The sequence below is a fragment of the Zonotrichia albicollis genome, chromosome 23 (assembly GCF_047830755.1).
Source record: "Zonotrichia albicollis isolate bZonAlb1 chromosome 23, bZonAlb1.hap1, whole genome shotgun sequence".
Taxonomy (NCBI): Eukaryota; Metazoa; Chordata; class Aves; order Passeriformes; family Passerellidae; genus Zonotrichia; species Zonotrichia albicollis.
The window spans coordinates 4,134,931-4,158,604 of record NC_133841.1 but is presented as its reverse complement, the minus strand read 5'-3'; the positions used below and the strand labels follow the sequence as shown (position 1 = coordinate 4,158,604).

The following is a 23,674-nucleotide window of genomic DNA, read 5'->3' as shown; positions in this document are numbered from 1 at the left end:
GCAGCCCCGTTTGCATGGACACACGTGAAGCACGGATTTGTCTGTGGCCCCACATTGGGTAGCATGGCCCTGGGTCTGTCCGTGTGTGTCCCTAATCGGCAGGGAATGTCCTGACCATGCCAGGGACACCGAGCACTGACCAGCACAGAGCAGCAGCTGCCCAGGCTCACAAACAGCCTGAGCGGGGCCGGCAGCCGCCCAATGCAGGTGTGTGCAGGGTGGATCTGCTTCCCAGGCGGTGTCGCTGCTGTGTGCGATGGGACACAGCTGTCCCTTGTCCCGGGCCGTGCCAAAGGTCCTTGTGTCGGTGGTTGTGCTGGTGCCGTGAGAGGCGGGAGCTGAGGCGGCCGGGGCGGAGCTGGCGGCGGCGCAGAGGAGGCGGCACGGCCGCAGCAGAGCCGGGGCTCAGGGGCGCAGCGAGGCTCGGCCGGCGGAGCGGCGGCATGCGGCGGGCTTGGGCCGCGGGGCTGGTGGCGCTGGCTGTGCTGCTCATCGGTGCGTGGGGCTGGGGTGATCCCGCAGGTGCCCGGAGGCTGCCGTCCTGCCTGGCTTCTGCACAGACCTCTCACCAAGAACTCTTCTCCCATTCATCCCTCCCTCTTCTCCATCCCAAACTTCTATTCTATGCAAAAACCTGCACAAACATTCCTTCTTTATAACACATGAAGTCAGTCCTTACCCCCTTCTAATATTCTTCTTGTCTTTTTGTGCCTTCTCTCACATCCTCCCGTTCTCCCGTGGCTCTCCTAATCCTTCTGTCATTCACACATTCATCTCCCCACAAGCGATTCATTCACACTTCCATTTCTACATATCTCCATGACATCCTCTGGGAACCGTTCTCCTCCTCATCTCTCTGTGTTCCTGTCAGCTTCTGCGGGTTTTCTTCTGAGGATTGGCAGAACTGGGTAGAAAGTAGGAGTTGAAGTTTGGGTTTTTTTCTTTCCCTGGTAGTGGCGGCAGTCAGAGCCCAAGTGCATCAGGAGCCATTCCTGGAGACCACCGAGGGTACCAGCATCAACATCACCTGCTCACATCCGAAAATCCAACCCACTGACTGGATCCAGTGGTACCGTCAGCTCCCAGGCCAAGGACCTGAACTCCTCGTACTCACTCTGAAAGATAGCAAAGAGCTGCCGGACAATGCAGGGCAGCTGTTGGTGTCGGCAGATCGGCGTTCAAGCTCGCTGTGGCTCGCTGAGCCCCGGCGCGGGGACGCGGCCGTGTATTACTGCGCGCTGGGGGCCACGGGCAGAGGAGCCGGGGCTGCGGCCGGGCACGAACCGCCGCGGGCGGGGCCAGCAGGGGGCGCTGCCGCTCCGCCCGCCGGGCTCCCGGGCCGCGGCTCCGCAGCTCCTTCCTCTGCCCCGAGCCCGCAGCACCGACACCGCACAGCCCCGCACAGACCCCACACGCTTCACAACCGCTCACAACCTGCCTTCACACAGTCCCCGCACACAGTTCGGCCTCTCCCACGGCTGCTCCTTGAGAGCACCCGGGCTGGGAGCTAACAAAGCAGCTGCACTCGCAGGCACACAGGGGCTAATTCATGGAGTGCTGTCAGGTCAGTAGGTCAATGCATGAGACTGGTTTGCGTTGAGGTGACAAAAAAATCTCTGTCTCTGCAGAAATGTCACTGTTCCATACTGCAAGGTGCATTCTCACCTGGCTGTGGAAGGCAGGTGCACTTTTAATGCCGCCTGAGGATGGAATTCACCCCTTGTTTTTGTTCTATTCCTCAGGTTTCCCCCAAACGCCCTTGGATGTGTATTCTGCATCTTCTTGAAATAGCAGAACATCCAGAAGGTAAAACAATAAATCCATTGGAGTAGAGGAGCATTTAAATTCTCTTGAGGACACTGTCACACTCACATTTCCCCCAAAACTGATAGGTCCCTTTCCCTTCACCTCAGTAACATCTCACGTATACTAAAAAGAAAATGCAGGGTATAGCAATGCTACAAGTGTTGCAGGGAGACAGTTGAAAGCCTGAGCTCGACATGAAGTTTCCCCCGAGAGGCTTCCTCTAGACACCCCATTTCCTTTAGGAACAGGAGCCTTTCAGCATCTAAAGAAACTCATTGGGCTGACCAAGTTCAGCTGAGGCTGCTGTCAGGGCATGTGAAAGGTGAGAGTGTCTGGTTCTCTAAGGATCACATCACTTTCATTTCCAAGGGAAGAACATGGGAAAGGGAAAGTGATGAACAAAGCACACAATGACATCAATGTAGCACTAGGTGATAAAGGGACAAAGAGAGAGCTCAGAGCTCTCCAGCTTCTAATTGATGGGCCATTAGGAAAGTGCTCTGAATTGCCTCAGGCTGAGCTTTGTCAGTGACAGGAAAGGAAAGGGGAACTCGAGGATAATGGAGGTTTGAGGGGGTCATGTGGGGTTAGGGAGCACCCACAAAGGAATGCTTGTGAGGCTGTGCAGCCTCCAGCCATGGTTTTCTCCAAAAGCCATCAGGATTTTGAGATTAGCAGTGACCCCAGAGAGCTGAGGACACCTCAGGAAGGTGAGAAACCTCAGCAGGGCAGAAGCCCCTGAGCTCCTGAATGCCCAGCCCTGGGTGTGCAGCACAGCTGCCCATTGCAGCTGCGGAGCTGAGGACTCCACTGCGAGCTGAGCAGGAACAGCCCCTTCCATCACTGATGCCCCAGGGGCACGGAATGCTCACAATGCCAATGGCTGAGGGAGCCTCGGGGGCTGCTGCTGGAGGAGCCAGAAACGCACAAGGAGCATTTCAGGCTCTGCAAGGACAGGCCATGGCTCTGCCTGCTCCCGCCGCTGCTCCCTTTGCTCCCGCCGAGCGTCGTTTCCGCAGCTCTGTTCTCTCGGCGCTGGGACGTCCTTCCTGCCTCTGCCTGGCTCAGCAAACCCTTGGTCGCTCAGCAGCTTGCTCTCGGCATGCAGCTCGCATATCTCATCCTCACCGTCTTCCTGGGACAGCTCCTGGGTAAGTCCTGGCTTTTCCCCAAGGCACACCTGTTCTTCTTCTTCTTCTCCTTCTGCCCAGGATATCCTCAAAAGCCTAATCAGGACCATGGGGGAAATGGCATTGAATAAAGGGGAAACACCTTGAATAAAGGGAAAAGGAAAATCTGCTTTTGTTTGTGGTTTTGCAAGTGTTTCCTGAAGACGCTCGTCGGTTTGTAAAGCAAAATGGAAAAGAGAGAAGTAAAACCTCAGACTTCTCTGTCTCTTCTCTTGCCTTCAATCCATCTGCCTCTGCCTCTCTCTTCTCATCCTCCTGCAGTAACTTCAAGAGATCTCAGCTGTCTCTACAACCGAGCACTCTTCCCATTTAGGTGTAAATTCCCACAATCTGTCAAGCCTGCCCCGGGCACCCCACAGATTTTCTTGCCATTACATTATCAGGGTGTTCCATTCTGCCTCCATGCTGACACAGCTCTGCCACAGCTCCCCGTGTTCGCTGGCATGGACAGAGCCAGGGCTCCCTCTTTTCAAGCTCAGCTTTGTGTGTGCTCAGGAACTTTCAGGCATGACGGGGATGGGGAAAGCAGGATGAACCTTTCTGCTGTACCTCGCTGGGCACCTCAGGGAGCTGGAGGGATACTGGTTCCAGCACACAAAGTTCAAGCATGGCAGGCTGTTCCCTGGTCCTTTTAGCAGAGGGAGCAGGAGCAGTGACACAGCCCAGCTTTCTTTTTGTTGATGCAGAGCAGAGAGCTCCGAACTCTTGCCCAAAAATCTCTCAGGACTATGCTACAAGGCAGGGAGTTTTCTCCACCACTCCATGCACTTCCATTTGCTTCCCATTGTCTTTCCCTGTGGAGCTGCTCACCATCACTTTCTTCCAGGCACCACAGGGCAGGACACGGTCACCCAGGAAGATGGACCAGTCTTGGTGAAGCAGGGACACCCCTTCCACACCACCTGCAAATACCACACCAGTATTTTGAGGGGATTGCTTTGGTACCAGCTGAGGAAAGGCCAAGCCCCAGAACTGATCTCCTATCAAGCAGGGTCTGGCCCCAAGACCAGCGGCCGTTTCACCACACAGCTGAACACCACGGGCAAATCCAGTGTCCTGCAGCTGGAGGAAGTGGAGCTCTCTGACTCTGCCTTGTACCTCTGTGCTGTGCAAGACACCCTGGTGCAGGGAGCTTCCTCAGCTGTGCAACAAGCCAGGGCAGGGAGGGGATGTGTACGGGCAAGGCTGAGCTTGGGAAAGGGAATCTGATCTCACTCCGATGCTCAGCAGAATTTTCATCCACATGTGTGTACAATGGTCTGATGGTTTTTGCAGCATCCATCCTAGCACTTCGCTTAGGAAAATATTTGGGATTTTTTTGACTTATATCTGCATTGTGCAGTCTCTAAGTAAAAAAGAAAAATATCCCCTGTGCTTGGCTGGGACCTTGTCCTTCCACACTCCAGCCCTGCTGCTTTTGGCCCCACATATCCTCAGCAGAGCCCAGGGCTGTTTATGTGTCCCTGCCTTGTGTGCCCTCCGATCAGCCCCGTTTGCAGGGACACACGATAAGCACGGATTTGTCTGTGGCTCCACATGGGGTAGCACGGCCCTGGGTCTGTCCGTGTGTGTCCCTGACTGGGAGGGAATGTCCGGACCATGCCAGGGACACCGAGCACTGACCAGCACAGAGCCGCAGCTGCCCAGGCTCACAAACAGCGTGAGCGGGGCCGGCAGCCGCCCAATGCAGGTGTGTGCAGGGTGGATCTGCTTCCCAGGCGGCGTTGCTGCTGTGTGCGATGGGACACAGCTGTCCCTTGTCCCTGGCCGTGCCAAAGGTCCTTGTGTCGGTGGTTGTGCCGGTGCCGTGAGAGGCGGGGGCTGAGGCGGCCCCGGGGCGGAGCTGGCGGCGGCGCAGAGGAGGCGGCACGGCCGCAGCAGAGCCGGGGCTCAGGGGCGCAGCGAGGCTCGGCCGGCGGAGCGGCGGCATGCGGCGGGCTCGGGCCGCGCCGCTGGCGGCGCTGCTTGTGCTGCTCATCGGTGCGTGGGGCTGGGGTGATCCCGCAGGTGCCCGGAGGCTGCCGTCCTGCCTGGCTTCTGCACAGACCTCTCACCAAGAACTCTTCTCCCATTCATCCCTCCCTCTTCTCCATCCCAAACTTCTATTCTATGCAAAAACCTGCACAAACATTCCTTCTTTATAACACATGAAGTCAGTCCTTACCCCCTTCTAATATTCTTCTTGTCTTTTTGTGCCTTCTCTCACATCCTCCCGTTCTCCCGTGGCTCTCCTAATCCTTCTGTCATTCACACATTCATCTCCTCACAAGCGATTCATTCACTCTTCCATTCCTCCATATCTCCATGACATATTCTGGGAACTGTTTTCCTCCTCATCTCTCTGTGTTCCTGGCTGCTTTTGCGGGCTTTGTTCTGGGGATTGCCAGAACTGGGTAGAAAGTAGGAGTTGAAGTTTGGGTTTTTTTCTTTCCCTGGTAGTGGCTGCGGTCAGAGCCCAAGTGCATCAGGAGCCATTCCTGGAGACCACCGAGGGTACCAGCATCAACATCACCTGCTCACATCCGAAAATCCAACCCACTGACTGGATCCAGTGGTACCATCAGCTCCCAGGCCAAGGACCTGAACTCCTCGTACTCACTCTGAAAGATAGCAAAGAGCTGCCGGACAATGCAGGGCAGCTGTTGGTGTCGGCAGATCGGAGTTCCAGCTGGCTGTGGCTCGCTGAGCCCCGGCGCGGGGACGCGGCCGTGTATTACTGCGCGCTGGGGGCCACGGGCAGAGGAGCCGGGGCTGCGGCCGGGCACGAACCGCCGCGGGCGGGGCCGGGTGGGGCCAGCAGGGAGCGCTGCCGCTCCGCCCGCCGGGGCTCCCGGGCCGCGGCTCCGCAGCTCCTTCCTCTGCCCCGACCCCGCAGCACCGACACCGCACAGCCCCGCACAGACCCAAACACGCCTCACAACCAGCCCACAACCTGCGCTCACACAGTTCCCGCTCACAGACCGGCCTCTCCTCCGGCTGCTCCTTGAAAGCACCCGGGCTGGGCGCTGACAATGCAGCTGCACTTACGGGCACACAAGGGGTTAATTCATTGAGTGCTGTCAGGTTAGTAGGTCAGTGCATGAGAGGTGTTTTCATTCAGGTGACAAAGAAATCTCTGTCTCTGCTCCATACTGCAAGGTGCATTCTCACCTGGCTCTGTAAGGCAGGTGTAATTTTAATGCCAATTTAGGATGAAATTCATCCCTCTGCAATTTGTTCTCATCCTCAGATGTCCACAGACATCCACGCATGTGCCATACAGCCTCTTCCTGAAACAGTAGAATATCGGGGAGGGAAAACAACAAATCGGTTGGAGTAGAGGAGCATTTAAATTCTCCTGAGGACACTGTCACACTCACCTTTCCCCCAAAACTCATGGGTCCCTTTCCTTTCACGTTAGTTACCTCTCCAGCATTCAGAAGAACAAATGCCAGGATTTAGCAGTGCTGCAAGTGTTGCAGGGAAACACTTGAAAGACTGAGCTCCAGATGATGATTCCCCCCAGAGACTTGCTCTAGACACCCCATTTCCTTTGGGGACAGGAGCCTTTCAGCATCTTCAGGAACTCCTTGGGCTCACCAAGTTCAGCTGAGGCCACAATCAGGGCATGTGAAAGGTGAGAGTGTCTGGTCCTCTAAGGATCACATCACTCCCATTTTCCTTTCCATGGAAAAGACAAGGAAAAGGGAAAGTGATGAACAAAGCACACAATGACACCAATCTGACAGTAACTGATAAGGGGACAAAGAGAGAGCTCAGAGCTCTCCAACTTCTAATTGATGGGCCATTAGGAAAGTGCTCTGAATTGCCTCAGGCTGAGCTTTGTCAGGGACAAGAGAAAAACGAGGATAATGGAGGTTTGAGGGGGTCTTGTGGGGTTAGGGAGCACCCACAAAGGAATGCTTGTGAGGCTGTGCAGCCCCCAGCCATGGGGCTCTCCAACACCCATCAGGATATGGAGATTATCAGTGACCCCAGAGAGCTGAGGACACCTCAGGAAGGTGAGAAACCTCAGCGGGGAAGAAGCCCCTGAGCTCCTGAATGCCCAGCCCTGGGTGTGCAGCACAGCTGCCCATTGCAGCTGCGGAGCTGAGGACTCCACTGCGAGCTGAGCAGGAACAGCCCCTTCCATCACTGATGCCCCAGGGGCACGGAATGCTCACAATGCCAATGGCTGAGGGAGCCTCGGGGGCTGCTGCTGGAGGAGCCAGAAACGCACAAGGAGCATTTCAGGCTCTGCAAGGACAGGCCATGGCTCTGCCTGCTCCCGCCGCTGCTCCCTTTGCTCCCGCCGAGCGTCGTTTCCGCAGCTCTGTTCTCTCGGCGCTGGGACGTCCTTCCTGCCTCTGCCTGGCTCAGCAAACACTTGGTCGCTCAGCAGCTTGCTCTCGGCATGCAGCTCGCATATCTCATCCTCACCGTCTTCCTGGGACAGCTCCTGGGTAAGTCCTGGCTTTTCCCCAAGGCACACCTGTTCTTCTTCTTCTTCTCCTTCTGCCCAGGATATCCTCAAAAGCCTAATCAGGACCATGGGGGAAATGGCATTGAATAAAGGGGAAACACCTTGAATAAAGGGAAAAGGACAATCTGCTTTTGTTTGTGGCTTTGCAAGTGTTTCCTGAAGAAGCTCGTCGGTTTGTAAAGGAAAATGAAAGGAGAGAAGTGAAACCTCAGTCCTTTCTATGTTATTTCTCTCACCTTCAATCCATCTGCCTCTGCCTCTCTCTTCTCATCCTCCTGCAGTCACTTCAAGAGATCTTAGCTGTCTCTACAACCCAGCACTCTTCCCATTTAGATCTATATTCCCTCATTCTGTGAAACCTGCCCCGGGCGCCTCACAGTTTTTCAGGTCATTACATTATTACGGTGTTCCATTCTGCCTCCATGCTGACAAAGCTCTGCCACACTCCCCGTGTTCGCTGGCAGGGACGCAGCCAGGGCTCCCTCTTTGCAAGCTCAGCTTATTGTGAGCTCAGGAGCTTTCAGGTATGACAGGGATGGGGAAAGCAGGATGAACCTTTCTGCTGTACCTCGCTGGGCACCTCAGGGAGCTGGAGGGATGCTGGTTCCAGCACACAACGTTCAGGCATGGCAGGCTGTTCCCTGGTCCTTTAAGCAGAGGGAGCAGGAGCAGTGACACAGCCCACCTCTCCTTTTGGTGATGCAGAGCACAGAGCTCCAAACTCCTGCCCAAAATCTCTCAGGACTCTGCTCCAATGCAGGAGCTTTCTCCACCACTCCATGCACTACCATTTGCTTCCCATTGTCTTTCCCTGTGGAGCTGCTCACTATCACTTTCTTCCAGGCACCACGGGGCAGGACACGGTCACCCAGGAAGATGGACCAGTCTTGGTGAAGCAGGGACACCCCTTCTACACCACCTGCAAATACCACACCAGTACTTTTAATGCCTTGCTGTGGTACCAGCTGAGGAAAGGCCAAGCCCCAGAGATGATCTCCTATCAAGCAGGGACTGGTGTCAAGCGCAGCGGCCGTTTCATCACACAGCTGAACACCACGGTCAAATCCAGTGTCCTGCAGCTGGAGGAAGTGGAGCTCTCTGACTCTGCCTTGTACCTCTGTGCTGTGCAAGACACCCTGGTGCAGGGAGCTTCCTCAGCTGTGCAACAACCCAGGGCAGGGAGGGGATGTGATAGGGCAAGGCTGAACTTGTGAAAGGGACTTTGATCTCACCCTGAGGCTCAGCAGAATTTTCATCCACATGTGTGTACAATGGTCTGGTGGTTTTGACCCCATCCATCCTAGCACTTCGCTTAAGAAAATATTTTAGGACTATTTTGACTTATCTCTGCATTGTGCAGTCTCTAATAAAAAAGAAAAATATCCCCTGTCCTTGGCTGCGACCTTGTCCTTCCACACTCCAGCCCTGCCGCTTTTGGCCCCACATGTCCTCAGCAGACCCTAAGGCTGGTTTTGTGTTCCTGCCTTGTGTGCTCTTGGAGCAGCCCCGTTTGCATGGACACACGTGAAGCACGGATTTGTCTGTGGCCCCACATTGGGTAGCATGGCCCTGGGTCTGTCCGTGTGTGTCCCTAATCGGCAGGGAATGTCCTGACCATGCCAGGGACACCGAGCACTGACCAGCACAGAGCAGCAGCTGCCCAGGCTCACAAACAGCCTGAGCGGGGCCGGCAGCCGCCCAATGCAGGTGTGTGCAGGGTGGATCTGCTTCCCAGGCGGTGTCGCTGCTGTGTGCGATGGGACACAGCTGTCCCTTGTCCCGGGCCGTGCCAAAGGTCCTTGTGTCGGTGGTTGTGCTGGTGCCGTGAGAGGCGGGAGCTGAGGCGGCCGGGGCGGAGCTGGCGGCGGCGCAGAGGAGGCGGCACGGCCGCAGCAGAGCCGGGGCTCAGGGGCGCAGCGAGGCTCGGCCGGCGGAGCGGCGGCATGCGGCGGGCTTGGGCCGCGGGGCTGGTGGCGCTGGCTGTGCTGCTCATCGGTGCGTGGGGCTGGGGTGATCCCGCAGGTGCCCGGAGGCTGCCGTCCTGCCTGGCTTCTGCACAGACCTCTCACCAAGAACTCTTCTCCCATTCATCCCTCCCTCTTCTCCATCCCAAACTTCTATTCTATGCAAAAACCTGCACAAACATTCCTTCTTTATAACACATGAAGTCAGTCCTTACCCCCTTCTAATATTCTTCTTGTCTTTTTGTGCCTTCTCTCACATCCTCCCGTTCTCCCGTGGCTCTCCTAATCCTTCTGTCATTCACACATTCATCTCCCCACAAGCGATTCATTCACACTTCCATTTCTACATATCTCCATGACATCCTCTGGGAACCGTTCTCCTCCTCATCTCTCTGTGTTCCTGTCAGCTTCTGCGGGTTTTCTTCTGAGGATTGGCAGAACTGGGTAGAAAGTAGGAGTTGAAGTTTGGGTTTTTTTCTTTCCCTGGTAGTGGCGGCAGTCAGAGCCCAAGTGCATCAGGAGCCATTCCTGGAGACCACCGAGGGTACCAGCATCAACATCACCTGCTCACATCCGAAAATCCAACCCACTGACTGGATCCAGTGGTACCGTCAGCTCCCAGGCCAAGGACCTGAACTCCTCGTACTCACTCTGAAAGATAGCAAAGAGCTGCCGGACAATGCAGGGCAGCTGTTGGTGTCGGCAGATCGGCGTTCAAGCTCGCTGTGGCTCGCTGAGCCCCGGCGCGGGGACGCGGCCGTGTATTACTGCGCGCTGGGGGCCACGGGCAGAGGAGCCGGGGCTGCGGCCGGGCACGAACCGCCGCGGGCGGGGCCAGCAGGGGGCGCTGCCGCTCCGCCCGCCGGGCTCCCGGGCCGCGGCTCCGCAGCTCCTTCCTCTGCCCCGAGCCCGCAGCACCGACACCGCACAGCCCCGCACAGACCCCACACGCTTCACAACCGCTCACAACCTGCCTTCACACAGTCCCCGCACACAGTTCGGCCTCTCCCACGGCTGCTCCTTGAGAGCACCCGGGCTGGGAGCTAACAAAGCAGCTGCACTCGCAGGCACACAGGGGCTAATTCATGGAGTGCTGTCAGGTCAGTAGGTCAATGCATGAGACTGGTTTGCGTTGAGGTGACAAAAAAATCTCTGTCTCTGCAGAAATGTCACTGTTCCATACTGCAAGGTGCATTCTCACCTGGCTGTGGAAGGCAGGTGCACTTTTAATGCCGCCTGAGGATGGAATTCACCCCTTGTTTTTGTTCTATTCCTCAGGTTTCCCCCAAACGCCCTTGGATGTGTATTCTGCATCTTCTTGAAATAGCAGAACATCCAGAAGGTAAAACAATAAATCCATTGGAGTAGAGGAGCATTTAAATTCTCTTGAGGACACTGTCACACTCACATTTCCCCCAAAACTGATAGGTCCCTTTCCCTTCACCTCAGTAACATCTCACGTATACTAAAAAGAAAATGCAGGGTATAGCAATGCTACAAGTGTTGCAGGGAGACAGTTGAAAGCCTGAGCTCGACATGAAGTTTCCCCCGAGAGGCTTCCTCTAGACACCCCATTTCCTTTAGGAACAGGAGCCTTTCAGCATCTAAAGAAACTCATTGGGCTGACCAAGTTCAGCTGAGGCTGCTGTCAGGGCATGTGAAAGGTGAGAGTGTCTGGTTCTCTAAGGATCACATCACTTTCATTTCCAAGGGAAGAACATGGGAAAGGGAAAGTGATGAACAAAGCACACAATGACATCAATGTAGCACTAGGTGATAAAGGGACAAAGAGAGAGCTCAGAGCTCTCCAGCTTCTAATTGATGGGCCATTAGGAAAGTGCTCTGAATTGCCTCAGGCTGAGCTTTGTCAGTGACAGGAAAGGAAAGGGGAACTCGAGGATAATGGAGGTTTGAGGGGGTCATGTGGGGTTAGGGAGCACCCACAAAGGAATGCTTGTGAGGCTGTGCAGCCTCCAGCCATGGTTTTCTCCAAAAGCCATCAGGATTTTGAGATTAGCAGTGACCCCAGAGAGCTGAGGACACCTCAGGAAGGTGAGAAACCTCAGCAGGGCAGAAGCCCCTGAGCTCCTGAATGCCCAGCCCTGGGTGTGCAGCACAGCTGCCCATTGCAGCTGCGGAGCTGAGGACTCCACTGCGAGCTGAGCAGGAACAGCCCCTTCCATCACTGATGCCCCAGGGGCACGGAATGCTCACAATGCCAATGGCTGAGGGAGCCTCGGGGGCTGCTGCTGGAGGAGCCAGAAACGCACAAGGAGCATTTCAGGCTCTGCAAGGACAGGCCATGGCTCTGCCTGCTCCCGCCGCTGCTCCCTTTGCTCCCGCCGAGCGTCGTTTCCGCAGCTCTGTTCTCTCGGCGCTGGGACGTCCTTCCTGCCTCTGCCTCGCTCAGCAAACACTTGGTCGCTCAGCAGCTTGCTCTCGGCATGCAGCTCGCATATCTCATCTTCACCGTCTTCCTGGGACAGCTCCTGGGTAAGTCCTGGCTTTTCCCCAAGGCACACCTGTTCTTCTTCTTCTTCTCCTTCTGCCCAGGATATCCTCAAAAGCCTAATCAGGACCATGGGGGAAGTGGCAGTGAATAAAGGGGAAACACCTTAAATAAAGGGAAAAGGAAAATCTGCTTTTGTTTGTGGTTTGGCACGTGTTTCCTGAAGAAGCTCCTTGGTTTGTAAAGGAAAAGGGAAAAGAGAGAAGTGAAACCTCAGTCCTTTCTATCTCTCAACTTCAATCCATCTGCCTCTGCCTCTCCTCATCCTCCTGCAGTCACTTCAAGAGATCTTAGCTGTCTCTACAACCGAGCACTCATCCCATTTAGATCCAAATTCCCACATTCTGTCAAACCTGCCCCGGGCGCCTCACAGTTTTTCATGCCATTACATTATCAGGGTGTTCCATTCTGACTCCATGCCGACACAGCTGTGCCGCAGGTCTCCGTGTTCGCTGGCAGGGACGCAGCCAGGGCTCCCTCTTTGCAAGCTCAGCTTATTGTGAGCTCAGGAGCTTTCAGAGGTGACGGGGATGGGGAAAGGACAATGAACCTTTCTGCTGTACCTCGCTGGGCACCTCAGGGGGCTGAAGTGGTTCTGGTTCCAGCACACAAAGTTCAGGCATGGCAGGATGTTCCCTGGTCCATTAAGCAGAGAGAGCAGGAGCAGGGACACAGCCCAGCTCTCCTTTTGGTGATTCAGAGCAGGGAGCTCCGAACTCTTGTCTGAAACCTCTCAGGACTCTGCTCCAATGCAGGAGCTTTCTCCACCAGGGTTTTCCATCCACTTCCATTTGCTTCCCACTGTCTTTCCCTGTGGAGCTGCTCACCATCACTTTCTTCCAGGCACCACGGGGCAGGACACGGTCACCCAGGAAGATGGACCGATCTTGGTGAAGCAGGGACACCCCTTCCACACCACCTGCAAATACCAAACCAGTTCTTTTTATGGCTTGCTGTGGTACCAGCTGAGGAAAGGCCAAGCCCCAGAGATGATCTCCTATCAAGCAGGGTCTGGCCCCAAGACCAGCCGTTTCACCACACAGCTGAACACCACGGGCAAATCCAGTGTCCTGCAGCTGGAGGAAGTGGAGCTCTCTGACTCTGCCTTGTACCTCTGTGCTGTGCAAGACACCCTGGTGCAGGAAGCTTCCTCAGCTGTGCAACAACCCAGTGCAGGGAGGAGATGGGTCAGTGCAAGGCTGAGCTTGGGAAAGGGACTCTGATCTCACCCCGATGCTCAGCAGAATTTGCATCCACATGTGTGTACAATGGTCTGATGATTTTTGCAGCATCCATCCTAGCACTTTCCTTGGGAAAATATATTGGGCTTTTTTGACTCATTTCCATATTGTGTAGTCTCTAAGGAAAGAGAAATATCCCCTGTGCTTGGCTGGGACCTTGTCCTTCCACACTCCAGCCCTGCCGCTTTTGGCCCCACATGTCCTCAGCAGAGCCCAAGGCTGGTTTTGTGTTCCAGCCTTGAGTGCTCTTGGAGCAGCCCCGTTTGCAGGGACACACGTGAAGCACGGATTTGTCTGTGGCTCCACATTGGGTAGCACGGCCCTGGGTCTGTCCGTGTGTGTTCCTAATCGGCAGGGAATGTCCTGACCATGCCAGGGACACCGAGCACTGACCAGCACAGAGCAGCAGCTGCCTAGGCTCACAAACAGCCTGAGCGGGGCCGGCAGCCACCCAATGCAGGTGTGTGAAGGGTGGATCTGCTTCCCAGGCGGCGTTGCTGCTGTGTGCGATGGGACACAGCTGTCCCTTGTCCCTGGCCATGCCAAAGGTCCTTGTGTCGCTGGTTGTGGTGGTGCCGTGACAGGCGGGGGCTGAGGCGGCCCCGGGGCGGAGCTGGCGGCGGCGCAGAGGAGGCGGCACGGCCGCAGCAGAGCCGGGGCTCAGGGGCACAGCGAGGCTCGGCCGGCGGAGCGGCGGCATGCGGCGGGCTCGGGCCGCGGGGCTGGTGGCGCTGGCTGTGCTGCTCATCGGTGCGTGGGGCTGGGGTGATCCCGCAGGTGCCCGGAGGCTGCCGTCCTGCCTGGCTTCTGCACAGACCTCTCACCAAGAACTCTTCTCCCATTCATCCCTTTCTCTTCTCATTCCTAAACTTCTATTCTGTGCCAAAACCTGCACAAACATTCCATCTTTATAACTGATAAAGTCAGTCCTTACCCCTTGTTAATTTTCCTCATGTCTTTTTCTGCTTTCTCCCACATCCTCTTCTTCTCCCGTGCCTCTGCTAATCCTTCTGTCATTCATGCATTCGTCACTCCACCAGCGATTAATGGACACTTCCCCTCCTACATATCTCCGTGAACTTCCTCTGGGAACTGTTTTCCTCCTCATCTCTCTGTGTTCCTGACAGCTTCTGCGGGCGGTGTTCTGTGGATTAGCAGAGCTGGGTAGAAGGTAGGAGTTGAGGTTTTTTCTTTTTCTTTCCCTGACAGTGGCTGCAGACAAAGCCCAGGTGCAGCAGGAGGCATTCCTGCAGACCGCCGAGGGCACCAGCATCAGCATCAAGTGCTCACATGCCAATATCCGGACTGGCGATTTCATCCACTTTTACCGTCAGCTGCCTGGCCAAAGACCCGAACTCGTGGCAGTCACTGCTAAAGCTCCCAAGGCGGTGCGAGTCCCTAAAGGGCGTCTGACGGTGTCGGCAGATCGGCGTTCGAGCTCGCTGTGGCTCGCTGAGCCCCGGCGCGGAGACGCGGCCGTGTATTACTGCGCGCTGGGGGCCACGGGCAGAGGAGCCGGGGCTGCGGCCGGGCACGAACCGCCGCGGGCGGGGCCGGGCGGGGCCAGCAGGGGGCGCTGCCGCTCCGCCCGCCGGGGCCGCCGAGCCCCGCTCGTCCCGGGCTGCCGCCACCGGCACCGGCAACGGGACCGACAGAAGCACCGCCAATGGGACCGGCACCGGCACTGGCTACGGGACCGGGATCGTCACCTGCACTGACACCAGAACCAACACCGGCACTGACAATGGGACCGGGACCGGCACCAACACTGCCAATGGACATCAGCACGGGCAATTGACATCAGAACCGACACCGGCAATGGGACCGGGACAGATACCTGCACTGACACCGTAAACGAAGCCGACACCGGCAATGGGCATCAGCCCCGGCAACGGACATCAGATCCGACACTGCCAATGGGACCAGGACCAACACCTGCACTAACACCAGAACCGACACTAACACCAGCAGTGGACATCAGCACCGACAGCAGCACTGGCACTTATAACAGCACCAACACTCCCTCCAACAGTGACACTGACGCCAACACGGGTACCTTCAGTTTGGCGTCACGGACCGTGCTCAGCCCCTCTTCTCAGCCTGGGCTGTGTCCGGCTGAGCTCCTCACGGCAGCAAACAGCCCCGCCAGACTACAGCTCCATGTCCACACTGTGAAAAACTCCAATCACTTGTTTTTAAGATTTGAAATGTTTAATAATAATAAAATGGATATTAAAAAGAGCAACACAACAAAAATTTTGGCCGGGGCTTGGCTGGGAACCTTGTCCTTCCACACAATGCTCCTGCCCTGCTGCATCTGGCACCGTGCGGCCTTAACAAAGCCAATAGCTGATATCACTCCTTGGTGTGTTGCTGCCTTGTGAGCTGTTGGAGCAGCCCCATTTGCAGGGACACATGAGAAACACAGATTTCTGTATGACTGCACACAAACATTTGTGTCTGTCGGTGTGTGTCCCTCGTCGGGAGGGAATGTCCTGACCATGCCAGGGACACCGAGCACTGACCAGCACAGAGCAGCAGCTGCCCAGGCTCACAAACAGCCTGAGCGGGGCCGGCAGCCACCCAATGCAGGGGTGCGCAGGGTGGATCTGCTTCCCAGGCGGTGTCGCTGCTGTGTGCGATGGGACACAGCTGTCCCTTGTCCCTGGCCATGCCAAAGGTCCTTGTGTCGCTGGTTGTGCCGGTGCCGTGACAGGCGGGGGCTGAGGCGGCCCCGGGGCGGAGCTGGGGCGGCGCAGAGGAGGCGGCACGGCCGCGGCAGAGCCGGGGCTCAGGGGCGCAGCGAGGCTCGGCCGGCGGAGCGGCGGCATGCGGCGGGCTCGGGCCTCGGGGCTGGCGGCGCTGGCCGTGGTTCTGATCGGTGAGCGGGGAAAGCAGCAGTGGGGGTGGTCGGGAGGCTGTGCTAGACCCCCCTCGTCCTAAGATTCTTCTCTTACCCTTCTTCTCCTTCTCGTTCTTTTTGCTCTCTGACCCCTCCTTTCCTGCCATAGGGTTTTTTTTTTTCCTCAGTGAAATCCTTCCCAGCGAGTTTGCCTATGCCACTCCAATTTTCCATCCATCCATCCATCCATCCATCCATCCATCCATCCATCCATCCATCCATCCATCCATCCATCTCTTCATGCAGATCTATTTTCCCCACCCCTTTCTCCTCTTAAAAATATCAATTGTCCTTCAAAATATCCATCATCGATTCTTGTCCCCGGACAAACACTCTTGGAGAAATATTGTCTCCATATTTTATTATACGAACTCATCCCAGCTGACGCTGCTCTCTCTACCTCTCCCATTTCGTCCTGCATGGCATTTTCTAATAAATAAAAGTGATTGTTGCTTTCTCTCCGGCAGTGGCTGTGGCCAGAGCCCAGGTGCAGCAGGAGCCGTCAGTGGAGACTACCGAGAGCACCGGCATCAACATCACCTGCTCACATCCCAAAATCCTGACCAGCCAAACCATCTACTGGTACCGTCAGCTCCCTGGCCGAGGACCAGAATTATTCGTGAGCATTCACAAAGACTCCAAAGAGCTGCCGGGCAGTGCGGGCCATGTGTTGGTGTCGGCAGATCGGCGTTCGAGCTCGCTATGGCTCGCTGAGCCCCGGCGCGGGGACGCGGCCGTGTATTACTGCGCGCTGGGGGCCACGGGCAGAGGAGCCGGGGCTGCGGCCGGGCACGAACCGGCGCGGGCGGGGCCGGGCGGGGCCAGCAGGGGGCGCTGCCGCTCCGCCCGCCGGGGCCGCCGAGCCCCGCTCGTCCCGGGCTGCCGGGATGGGGCCGCCACCAGAACAGACACCGGCACCAGAACCGACAGCGGTACCACCAATGCTCATCAGAACGGACACCCACAGCGGCAATGGGACCGGGACCCACGCCAGAACCGGCAACTGCAGCTCCAGCTTGGAGTCACCCACCTCCCTCAGCCCCTCTTCTCAGCACTGACTTAATGAGTTTTTGCCCCGGCTGCCTGCTCTCCCCAGTACCAATCCCATCCAATCCCAAGGTCTTGTGAGCCACTAAATGGTTTAGCCAATCTTTAACATCCTCAGTCTGATTTTCAGGGGTTCCATGATGCTCTCCTTCCCTGTCTCCCACATCAGGAGGCCAGTTGTCCTAACGATAATCAATCCTACTCTAAAGATTGAGGCAAAGAATGTGCTAAGCACCTCAGCTGTTCCCTTGACTTTGGTGAATGAGAAGTCCATGAGAGTGAATTGAGCACAGAAGAAAAAAAAACACTCCTGAGATATTTTTCTTGTGGGTAATTTTGTAGGAGAAAGAGAAAGGGAAGGGGCTTCAGACTCACCTGTTTTCCAGACTCAGAAGGAGCCCGGGTGCAGTTGAAGAATGATGCAGTAGACTGCAGGAGATTTGTCCAGGGAAGAGGCACTGAAATGCAGTCCCTTCTTCCTGAGCCCTCTTTTTCCAGCTGCTCAAAAATTCACACTCTGCCACTGCAAATTGCCAGCCCCAATAAGGATGGTTTCACCCAAGTTTGGATTTTTAGTTCAATTCCATTTAAAATGATGGGAGTGCCACAGCATGGCTGGGAATGCTTACACACACACAGACACATGGACACAGAAACACACCCGCAGGTGTCTCAAGGCCAGTGCACAGCTGCTCTCCCCTGAGCTGCATCTCATTGGTTTCGTGAACACAGAGAAAGGCTGAGGATTTATGCCCAGGTCCTGTATCCCTATATTTGGGTTTCATTCCATTGCCCTGAAGGATAATTCCGGAATCCCCACATGACAGCAAAGGGAGGATGTGAAGGAACACATTATGGGAGCCAAGGAAAGCCAGGCACTGTCAATCGTGATCTCCGCGGTCCCAGCCCGATCCCTGCCCCCCAGGCCGGCCCCGCCGCTCCCGACGTGCCGAGAGCCGAGCGCCGCCCCGCAGGCCCCGCGCTCGCCTCCGCTCCGTTCCCTGCCAGGACTCGGCCCGAGCCCGAGCGGCAGAGGCGCAGGGCTCAGCCCCGGGGCGGAGCTGGGGCGGCGCAGAGGAGGCGGCACGGCCGCAGCAGAGCCGGGGCTCAGGGGCACAGCGAGGCTCGGCCGGCGGAGCGGCGGCATGCGGCGGGCTCGGGCCGCGGCGCTGGCGGCGCTGGCTGTGCTGCTCATCGGTGCGCGGGGGGTTCAAAGGGGTCGATTCTGGGCTGGGGTGATCCTGCAGGTCCCCGTAGGCTGCTGTCCTGCCTGGCTTATTCACAGATCTATGTCCGAGAGCTGCTCTCTTGTTTTTCTTTCCCTGTTTTCAATCCCATATGCCCTCAGAAATATCCTGATTCTATTCTGGTCCAACTCTGCCTAAGCATTCAATTCCTCTCCTTCTTTATTACTTACTAAGTCAGTTCTTAGCCGTTCTAACTTTTCTGTTATTTTTGCGCTTTCTCCCTCATCCTCCTGTTCTCCAGTGAATGCACCATTCTTCCTGTCATTCACGCATTCATCTCTCCACAAGCCAGTAATGGACAATTTCATTCCTGCTTATCTTGAAATCCCCTAGGTCCTGTTTCTCTCATCATCGCTCTGCGGTCCTGACTGTTTCAAATTCCTGCCGGATTTGATCTTTGCAGTGCGGCAGTGTACAATTTAGAGTTGATCGATTTTCTTTCCCTGGTAGTGGCTTCAGGCAGAGCCCAGGTGCAGCAGGAGCCATTTGTGGAGACCACCGAGGGCACCGGCATCAACATCACCTGCTCACATACCAATATACGGATGGGTGATACAATCCAATGGTACCGTCAGCTCCCGGACAAAGGCCTCGACTTGGTTGTGCTCACAGTGAGAGAGACCAAGCCACTGCCGAACAATGCAGGACAGCTGTTGGTATCGGCAGATCGGAGTTCCAGCTCGCTGTGGCTCGCTGAGCCCCGGCGCGGGGACGCGGCCGTGTATTACTGCGCGCTGGGAGCCACGGGCAGAGGAGCCGGGGCTGCGGCCGGGCACGAACCGCCGCGGGCGGGGCCGGGCGGGGCCAGCAGGGGGCGCTGCCGCTCCGCCCGCCGGGGCCGCCGAGCCCCGCTCGTCCCGGGCTGCCGGGCCGGGGCCGCCACCACAACCGACACCGGCACCAGAACTGACAGCGGTACCGCCAATGCTCATCAGAACGGACACCCACAGCGGCAATGGGACCGGGACCCACACCAGAACCGGCAACTGCAGCTCCAGCTTGGAGTCACCCACCTCCCTCAGCCCCTCTTCTCAGCACTGACTTAATGAGTTTTTGCCCCGGCTGCCTGCTCTCCCTAGCACCAATCCCATCCAATCCCAAGGTCTTGTGAGCCACTAAGTGGTTTAGCCAATCTTTAACATCCTCAGTCTGATTTTCAGGGATTCCATGATGTTCTCCTTCCCTGTCTCCCAGATAAGGAGGCCAGTTGTCCTGATGATAATCAATCCTAATCTTGAAGACTGAGGCACAGAAGGTATTAAGTATGTCAGGCATTCCCTTGTCTTTGGTGAATATATTCCTCGTGAGAGTGGAGTAAGCACAGAAGAAAACTACAACTGCTGAGACATTTGTCAAGTGGGGTATTGTGTAAGAGAAATTGTGTAAGAGAAAGAAAAAGAGAAGGGGCTTCAGACTCACTTGGTTTCCAGACTCAGAAGGAGACTGGGTGCAGTGGAGCAATGATGCAGCAGCCTGGAGGACATTTATCCAGGGAAGAGGTGCTGAAATGCAGCCCCTGCTTCCTGAGCCCTCCTTTTCCAGCTGGTCTAAAAATCACACTCTGCTAGTCTAAATTACCAACCCAAACAAGGATGGTTTCACCCAAATTTGGATTTTTAGCTAGTGCCGTTTGAAATGGTGGGAGTGCCGCACCATGGCTGGGAATACTGACACACACACACACACACACACACATAGACACACACACACACATGAACACACAGACAGGACTCTCCAGGCCAACGCACAGCTGATCTTCCCTGAGCTGCATCACATTAGTTTCATGGACATGAAGACTGGGTCGTTATGCCAACGTCCTGTATTCGTGTGTGTGGGTTCCTTTCCAGTGACCTGAAGGACAATTCGGGAGTCCCCACATAACAGTAAAGGGACGATGTGAAGGAACACATTATGGGAGCGAAGGAAAGCCAGGCTCTGTCAATCGTGATCTCCACGGTCCCAGCCCGATCCCTGCCCCCCAGGCCGGCCCCGCCGCTCCCGACGTGCCGAGAGCCGAGCGCCGCCCCGCAGGCCCCGCGCTCGCCTCCGCTCCGTTCCCTGCCAGGGCTCGGCCCGAGCCCGAGCGGCAGCGGCGCAGGGCTCAGCCCCGGGGCGGAGCTGGGGCGGCGCAGAGGAGGCGGCACGGCCGCAGCAGAGCCGGGGCTCAGGGGCACAGCGAGGCTCGGCCGGCGGAGCGGCGGCATGCGGCGGGCTCGGGCCGCGGCGCTGGCGGCGCTGGCCGTGGTTCTGATCGGTGCGTGGGGGTGGCGAAGGGGCCGTGGGGTGGGGATGGTGTGATTACACAAGTCCCCGGAGGCTGCCGTCCCCATTCACAGACAACTTGTGGAGAGCTGTTCTCCCATTCATCCCTCCCTCTTCTCCATCCCTAAGTCCCGCAGAAATCTCTGGGTTCTATTCTTTGCACTATCCTGCAAAAGCGCTGCTTTTTAATAACTCACGAAGTCTGTTCTTACCCCTTTTAACTATTCTACCTGTTTGTGCTTTCTCCCACATCCTCCCAGCGACTCCACCGATCCTCCTGTCATTCACACATTCCTCTTTCCACAAACGACTAATGGACACGTCTCTTTCTGCCTATCTTGAAATCCTGGGGGAACTCTTTTCCTAAACTTCTCTATAGGTTCCTGTTTCTGTGTGATTTGTACTGTGCATTGTAGGATTTCAGGTTTGTCCTTTTTCTTTCCCCGGTAGTGGCTTCAGGCAGGGCCCAGGTGCAGCAGGAGCCATTCATGGAGACCACCGAGGGCACTGGCATCAATATCACCTGCTCACATCCCAAAAAACAGAGCAACGAATACATCCATTTCTACCGTCAGCTCCCGGGTCGAGCAGCCGAATTCCTCGCAATCATTTATGGAGGCTCCAAGCCACTGCCGGACATTGCAGGACAGGTGTCGATGTCGGAGGACGGACGTTCGAGCTGGCTGTGGCTCGCTGAGCCCCGGCGCGGGGACGCGGCCGTGTATTACTGTGCGCTGGGGGCCACGGGCAGAGGAGCCGGGGCTGCGGCCGGGCACGAACCGCCGCGGGCGGGGCCGGGCGGGGCCAGCAGGGGGCGCTGCCGCTCCGCCCGCCGGGGCCGCCGAGCCCCGCTCGTCCCGGGCTGCCGGGCCGGGGCCGCCACCAGAACAGAACACAGGCACCAGAACCGACAGCGGTACCGCCAATGGGACCGGGACCCATACCAGAACCGAAACCGACAACGGCATCTCCAGCTTGGAGTCACCGACCACCCTCAGTCGCTCTTCCCAGCACTGCCTTAATGAGGTTTTCTCCCCGCTGCCTCATCTCCCCAGCACCAATCCCATCCAATCCCTAGGTCTCGTGAGCCTCGAAGAGGCTTAGAAAATCTTTAACTTGCTCTGTCTGGATGGCATTGGTTCCTTGCTGCTTGCCCTTCCTGTCCCCCAGACCAGGAGGCCAGTTGTCCTAAGATAATCAATCCTAATCTTGAACACTGAGGCAAAGAAGGTGTAAAGCACCTCAGCCTTTCCCTTTTCTTTGGTGAATACATTCCCGAGGAGAGTGGACTGAGTGAAGAAAATAAGCACTGCTGAGACATTTGTCGTGTGGGTAATTTTGTAGGAGAAAGAGAAAGGGAAGGGGCTTCAGACTCACCTGGTTTTGGCACTCACAAGAAGCCTGGGTGCAGTTGAACAATGATGCAGCAGCAAGCAGGAGATTTATCCAGGGTAGGGGTGCTGAAATGCAATCCCTGCTTCCTGAGCCCTCCTTTTTAAGTTGCTCTAGACATCACACTCTGCTACTGCATATTGCCAACCCCAATAAGGATGGTTTCACCCAAGTTTGCATTTTTAGTTCAATTCCATTTGAAACGCTGGGGGCGCCTCAGCATGGCTGGGAATGCTTACACACACACACGGACACATGGACACAGAAACACACCCGCAGGTGTCTCAAGTCCAGTGCACAGCTGCTCTCCCCTGAGCTGCATCGCATTGGTTTCGTGAACACAGAGAAGGGCTGGGGCTTTATGCCCAGGTCCTGTATCCGTGTGTATGGGTTACATTCAAATGCCCTGAAGGATAATTCCGGAGTCGCCACATGACAGCAAAGGGAGGATGTCAGGGAACAGATGATGGGAGTGAAGGAAAGCCAGACACTGTCAATCGTGATCCCCACGGTCCCAGTCCGATCCCTGCCCCCCAGGCCGGCCCCGCCGCTCCCGACGTGCCGAGAGCCGAGCGCCGCCCCGCAGGCCCCGCGCTCGCCTCCGCTCCGTTCCCTGCCAGGACTCGGCCCGAGCCCGAGCGGCAGCGGCGCAGGGCTCAGCCCCGGGGCGGAGCTGGGGCGGCGCAGAGGAGGCGGCACGGCCGCAGCAGAGCCGGGGCTCAGGGGCACAGCGAGGCTCGGCCGGTGGAGCGGCGGCATGCGGCGGGCTCGGGCCGCGGGGCTGGCGGCGCTGGCTGTGCTGCTCATCGGTGGGTGGGGGCTGCGAATGGGCCACGGTCTGGAGCTGGGGTGATCCCGCAGATCCCCGGAGGCGGCCGCCCTGCCTGGCTTCGTCGCAGACCTTTTCTCGAGAGCTGTTCTTCCCATTCATCCTTCCCGCTTTTCCATCCATAAGCTCTCAGAAACCTCCTGATTCTACTCTATGTGCTACCCCTTGCAAGCATTCAATATCTCTCCTTTATTACTTACAAAGTCTGTTCTTAGCCCCACTAAGTAATTTCTTTTTGCGCTTTCTCCCAATTCCTTCCTTTCTCCAGTGACTGCACCATTCTTCCGGGCATTTCGGCATTCATCTCTCCACAAGCCAGTAATGGACAATTTCATTCCTGCTTATCTTGAAATCCCCTCGGTACTTTTTCTGTCATCATCTCTGTACATTCCCCATTGTATCTGCAGGCTTTCTTCTGTGAAGTAGGGCATTGGAGGATTTTAGCCTTGTCCTTATTCTGTTCCTGGCAGTGACTTCAGGAAGAGCCCAGGTAGAGCAGGAACCATTCCTGGAAACCACCGAGGGCACCGGCATCAACATCACCTGCACATATACCAAGAAAGTGAGCGGCGATTACATCCATTTCTACCGTCAGCTCCCGGGTCGAGCGCCTGAATTCCTCGCAATCATTTATGGAGGCTCCAAGCCACTGCCGGACATTGCAGGACAGGTGTCGATGTCGGAGGACGGACGTTCGAGCTGGCTGTGGCTCGCTGAGCCCCGGCGCGGGGACGCGGCCGTGTATTACTGCGCGCTGAGGGCCACGGGCAGAGGAGCCGGGGCTGCGGCCGGGCACGAACCGCCGCGGGCGGGGCTGGGCGGG

General features: G+C 56.6%; 1 protein-coding gene and 1 gene segment (V, D, J or C); both read left to right on the top strand.

Moving 5' to 3' along the window:
- Positions 1-6,829: 6,829 nt before the first annotated feature.
- LOC102072753 (T cell receptor alpha variable 20-like) lies at positions 6,830-12,465 on the top strand. The segment is given in 2 exon segments: positions 6,830-7,438; positions 9,913-12,465. Coding segments are annotated over 2 exon segments (606 nt in total).
- A 3,458-nt stretch (positions 12,466-15,923) lies between these two features.
- Positions 15,924-17,793, top strand: LOC141731469 (uncharacterized). Its single transcript, XM_074557374.1, has 2 exons — positions 15,924-16,053; positions 16,542-17,793. The coding sequence occupies exons 1-2, from the start codon at positions 16,002-16,004 to the stop codon at positions 17,135-17,137; spliced, it is 648 nt and encodes a 215-aa protein (XP_074413475.1). The 5' UTR covers positions 15,924-16,001; the 3' UTR covers positions 17,138-17,793.
- The last annotated feature ends 5,881 nt before the right edge of the window (positions 17,794-23,674 follow it).